Raw genomic sequence first — 6,000 nt, forward strand, 5'->3', positions numbered from 1 at the left:
TATTGAGTTATCATACTTATCAGACGTTACTTTTATTGAGTAATCATACGTATCGTATGTTACTATTATTGAGTTTGCATAGTTATTAGATATTACTATTATAAAGTTATCATACTTATCAGACGTTACTATTACTTATTGGTTGTCACACTTATCAGATTTTACTATTCTTGTGTTATCATACTTATCAGACGTTACTATTAATGAGTTATCAGATGTTACTGTTTTTAATTGCAGGTCGCCGGAACCGTCAGTAAAGTTTTTAATCAAGAAATACATTTTAGTGAAATAATGTTTCATTGTAAAATTTAATAATGGTGTTTGTTCGCTGGTTCTAATTTATATGTAATAGTGCCAAAAATAGTGTCAAATAAACGTTTTTTTCTACGCTCAATTATTATTTACTATTTATTTTATTTGTTATGTTACGTTATGCACCCTCAGACCCAACCGGTACAATACAAGTAGCTCAGGACTCTGATCGTCCAATGTTACGTTAGAAGGGCCGTAGGACCTGCGCAATGCACCACACTCAATGCCCTTGTCAATGCAATATTTCGAAATACCTAAAATCCATATTTATTAAAACTTAATACTACGGTATTCATGTAGTCAGAATGACTAAGCTGTAGTGATCTTTTATTAAATGCTAAGGAGGAGGTTCTCAAATCGAGTCAATGTTTTGTTTTTGTATGAACGTGTGTATTGAATACTCGAAAACTAATGAACCGATTTGTGTAATTTCTTTTTGTTTGCAAGGGTATACATTCGAGATGGTCCCATTTTTTCATGTCAGGGTCTGATGATGGGATCCTGGAGAAATCGAGGGGAACTTTCAAAAATCGTAAGGACGACTATAATATCATTTTTAAGCCCTATAAATCACTATAACTTGATGAAGGTCTGGAGTCGATCTGATGATGAAGACAAAGGACAGGTAATGGAACTTCTCAACGGTTTACTATAGCTATCTTGTGATTGGGCTTAATTAATTTGTATTGATGAGGACTTTCCACCTAGCTGGGTTGTGACCATAGAATTACAATGTACAAGAAGGGCTGTCAAATAACGAAGTCAGGACGAAAAATGAAATGTTCTACGTGTGTAATGTGCATGTGTGTAAGCCGCTAGTGTTACACCGTGCACTGGTTGTTATCTATACACCGATACTGGATAATAGGTCATCCGTCACCTTGGCTTTTGTAAAGTTATACCTATAGTCCCACAAACTTTTCTAACCCGGTGGCCAAAACTGAAACGAATGAAAGAAAGGAGATCGGCATTATAATAAATCGCGACAACACTGTAATTACGAGTTTTATTCACGTTGCTTCCCGTATCCCGTAGGGGGTATGATTTTATTGCAATTTACTTAATAATTTTATATTGAAATATAAATAAAACGATGAATTATTTGTTTTTTAGTTAGATCTATTTTTCGTATAGAAAACGTTTGTTGCAATACCTAGAAGTATTGGGGATAATCAAGTATTTCTATAAACTAAAATGAAGCATTGCGCTTTGATTTCAATTTCACCTGCAAAAAATAAAAAGTGATTCATAAGCATATCTGGGCACCGTTAATCAAATAGTTAACTTCGTTAATCGTTAATCCGCTAAAAAAAGTTAGCTTCGTTAAACGTTAAAGCGTTACATTCCGGAAGAATTAACGCAAGTTTACGTTAATCGTTAATCCGTTAATATGACTGTGTAATATTACATTTTTATATCATTGTGTGAGATCACCATTGGAAAAATAAGGAGGAGCACTGGGGGAAAAGTGCCATAATTTGTTTTTTGTTGATTTTATCTATATTTAACACTAGCGGACGCCCGCGACTTCGTCCGCGTAAAATTCGTTGTCAACTTTACTACTACCCCTACCCTACTCTACCCTACCCTACCACTACCTCAACCCTACCCCTACCCTACCCAACTCCTACCTCTACCCTACCCCTACCTTACCTATACCGTACCCCCATCCTACCCCTACCCTCCCCGTACCCTATCCCTTTCCTACCCATATCCCACCCGTACCCCCATATCACGCCTACCCCTACGCTACCACTTCCCTATCCTACCCGTACCTCTACCCTACCTCTACCCCTACCCTATCTACCTACCTACCCTATCCCAGCCCTACCCCTACACTACCACTACGCTTCCCTACCCGTACCCTACCTTACTCTATAAATTCTCTGTCTTACTCCTACCCTTAGCAAAATCGGTCTAGCCATTCGAGAGTGGTGCGATGACCAAGGGAATAGAGACTTCTATGCGAATAATATAAAGAGGTAAAGATTGTGCGGTTTTAGGAGGTAATCTCTGGATCTACTGGACCGATTTGAAAAATTGTTTTACCAATAGAAAGCTACGTTATTTGCGAGTGTCATATGCTACGTTTGATCTCCATATTGACACGGGAACGGGAACTACGTAAATGAAAGCGCGGGGCGTCATATAGCGGAATTTCTGCGTCTTTTAGAAATTTTGTATTATCTCCGAAACTATTTAAGCAATTAACATACTGTAAAGGGCAAATCTTATCTCCATAATATCCTTGTGATTATTAAATCATTTATTTTAATAAGGATTAAAGTTTAGTTGTATAAATAATGACGTAAACCTAAGTATATAAAATTAATAATTTTTAAAACACAATTACGTTATTACACAATTACGCGGACTTCCGCGACTTCGTCCGCGTAAATTTCGATGTCAACTTTACTACTACCCCTACCCTACCCTACCCCTACCCTACCACTACCCCAACCCTACCCTACCCAACCCCTACATCTACCCTACCCCCACCCTACCCCTACCCTACCCCTACCCTACCCCAAACCTACCCCTACCCTCCCCGTACCCCCTATCCCTTTCCTACCCCTATCCCACCCGTACCCCTATCTCACGCCTATCCTACCCCTACCCTACCACTTCCCTATCCTACCCGTACCTCTACCCTACCACTACCCTACCTCAACCTCTACCCTACCCCTACCTTACCTACACCCTACCCCCATCCTACCCCTACCCTCCCCGTACCCTATCCCTTTCCTACCCCTATCCCACCCGTACCCCTATCTCACGCCTATCCTACCCCTACCCTACCACTTCCCTATCCTACCCGTACCACTACCCTACCTCTACCCTAAACCCGGCCCTAAACCTACCTTACCCCTACGCTTCCCTATCCGTACCCTACCCTACCCTACCCTGTAACTTCTCTATCTTACTCCTACCCTTAGCAAAATCGGTCCAGTCCTTCGAAAGTTATGGTATGACCAAGAGAAAAAGAGACTTCTATGCTAATAATATAAAGAGGTAAAGTTCGTGTGGTTGTAGGAGGTAATCTCTGGATCTACTGGACCAATTTGGAAAATTGTTTTACGAATAGAAAGCTACGTTATTTGCGAGTGTCATAGGCTATGTTTGATCCCCATATTCACACGGGAACGGGAACTACGTAAATGAAAGCGCCGGGCGTCATATAGCGGAATTTCTGCGTCTTTTAGAAATTTTGTATTATCTCCGAAACTATTTAAGTAATTAACATACTGTAAAGGGCAAATCTTATCTCTATAATATCCTTGTGATTATTAAATCATTTATTTTAATAAGGATTAAAGTTTAGTTGTATAAATAATGACGTAAACCTTAGTATATAAAATTAATAATTTTTAAAACACAAAAGGTACTATATCTGCTAATATATAGAAGATAGATATATGTTGTCGCGGACTTTTTTGTAGAACTTTTAAAGATACATAAAGTCTCCATAAATTAATTTTAATTTTACACAATAGTTAAGGCAGCGCATGCGAATAAGTCTGTTTAAGAGGATTTTCAGTCCGACCTGTATGACAAATACTGTGATAACTCGGCTAATATATATGATACCAATATAACATATAGCCTATAGCACTCCCCGATAATGTAGCATTCTACTGGTGAAAGAATTTTTAAAATCGGACCAGTAGTTCCGAAGATTACCCCATTTAAAAAATGTGACTAACTTACAAACTTACAAACTTTACCTCTTTATAATATTAGTATAGAAGTATAGATTAGTGTAGATATATATTAGCCTTCCGCCGCCGCCTTCAAACTGATCATCAATTAGAACATAATATGATATATAGAACTTAGTATGATGTTATTTTTCGCTTTTTAGTTTCGTCAGTATGTTATATATTTTTGAAGTCGGTTGATTTTTTTTATTAAATTTTTTTATCTAATTGTAGGTTTCACACAAAATACAATCTCGACTTAATCTTAAATGGGCGTGAAATTAATGTTTGTGACTTTCGCAGAATTACAGTAACAGGACGGAGAATTTTTTCCGTTAAAAATAGAATGGAATGTTAACAAACTACAAATATAATTACATACTAACATCTATGACAAATCTTAGCATCTAGTTGAAATAATTGTCCTTATTAATTTCACATGTTATCATGTATTTCAAATCCTCCTTGTCCCCCCTCGAGTCCGTAGGTTAAGTATACATACATTTACGATTCTATCCCTCGAGTCATTATTTTTCGCATGGCATTCCTATTCTTCTGGATCTTCTGGGAGTGGCCTGACATGTGATAAGGAGGAAGAGGAAGCAGTGTAATTTTCAAACAAGATTGAAAGACAAGGAGTGGAGATTTCAGACGTCAAACTAAATGACGGGGTGAGGTCTTCGTACAACGGAGAAAGAGTGGGATACCAACAGGTCATCGGTGGCAAATAACGAAATTCTACTAAATATCCTTCAAAATTACCGGAATTATTAGTAGGGTCGAGTTGTTCGAGAAGTTCTGCGAGCTCCATCTCGTCGGACGACTCTGAATCAGAGACAGTGTATTCCTCACCTAGGAGGGAAGCAGAAGGCTCCGAAATCGTTGAAATCGACTCTTCATGATCGAGTTCGTTTATCTCTACAGGTGTGTCGTTCCGGGCGCCACTCCCTTGAAACTGATAAACGTGCTTCATTCCTGGACCCATTCCGTTAGAAACTTGGCGTGCAGTGAGATCTCCTGGATGAGGTACTTCATAATTACACCTCACAGTCATTGCACCCGGCCTGGACTGGGGGGGAATCCACGTATGTCAGCCAACCATAACTCGCCAGGGTATATCCGGAAAGAATACAGGCAGCGCCCTGGCTTCATCGACCAAGTCTGCCGAATGTCAGGCCTCCTCTTTCCTCACGTTCAAGATAGGATCACAGAGCAAGTTCCTCTGTAACAAAACACATTGCAATATATTAGTAAGTGATACCCCAGTGGATATGACCTCTGCGTTCGATTCGGAGGGTGTTAAATACCTTATGGTGAAATCAATGTTTCGCGTTTTATCAAATTTTTCGAAATTCCTTCTATTTATATGGCGGTGAATTCATGGATAATGTGTTTATTCTGTTCGCTTAGATTGATATCATTAGGTACTTATTTGGTTACAACACTTACAACTATCAAACTAGATCTGTTCATCGGGAAAATAAAGAAATTGAAATAGTATAGTTGGTAATGGAGATGTCGGAAATTGGGCCCACTTTTCAGAAAGATACAGAAATGAAAATATACTAAAACTAATGTATATTTTTCTATTTTATTTATTCTTTACAAGTTAGCCCTTGACTACAATCTCACTTGATGGTAAGTGATGATGCAGTCTAAGATGGAAGCGGGCTAACTTGTTAGGAGGAGGATGAACTAAGTTTGAATAAATGTGTCAAGTCAGTGCCAAATCCTTAATAAAACTATCGTCTGTCAGTGAAACAGATAATGCAATGAATTTTATGTGAAAGAGATATTATGAATTATTGCCCACCAAGTAACAAGTATATTAAATGATCAGACAAATATAGATTTCTTAGAAAGTGGCCTCATGAGTTCTCCTTAATTGTCCTAATTTATGGCCTAGCGGACGCCCGCGACTTCGTCCGCGTGGAAATCAATGAAAACTTTCAATCCCTATTTCAGCACTTTAGGGGTTGAATTTTAAAAA

At 38.4% G+C, this 6,000-nt stretch overlaps 1 protein-coding gene across 1 annotated transcript in view; it reads left to right on the plus strand.

Moving 5' to 3' along the window:
* The window catches only part of LOC128199705 (uncharacterized), a 34,786-nt gene extending 34,392 nt beyond the window's left edge, over positions 1 to 394 (plus strand). Inside the window, exon 5 of the mRNA XM_052890528.1 lies at positions 238 to 394. Within this exon, the coding sequence (XP_052746488.1) occupies positions 238 to 257 (20 nt within the window). The 3' untranslated portion in view covers positions 258 to 394. The remainder of the gene's footprint in view (positions 1 to 237) is intronic.
* The last annotated feature ends 5,606 nt before the right edge of the window (positions 395 to 6,000 follow it).

Source organism: Bicyclus anynana, chromosome Z (genome assembly GCF_947172395.1).
Source record: "Bicyclus anynana chromosome Z, ilBicAnyn1.1, whole genome shotgun sequence".
Lineage (NCBI taxonomy): Eukaryota > Metazoa > Arthropoda > Insecta > Lepidoptera > Nymphalidae > Bicyclus > Bicyclus anynana.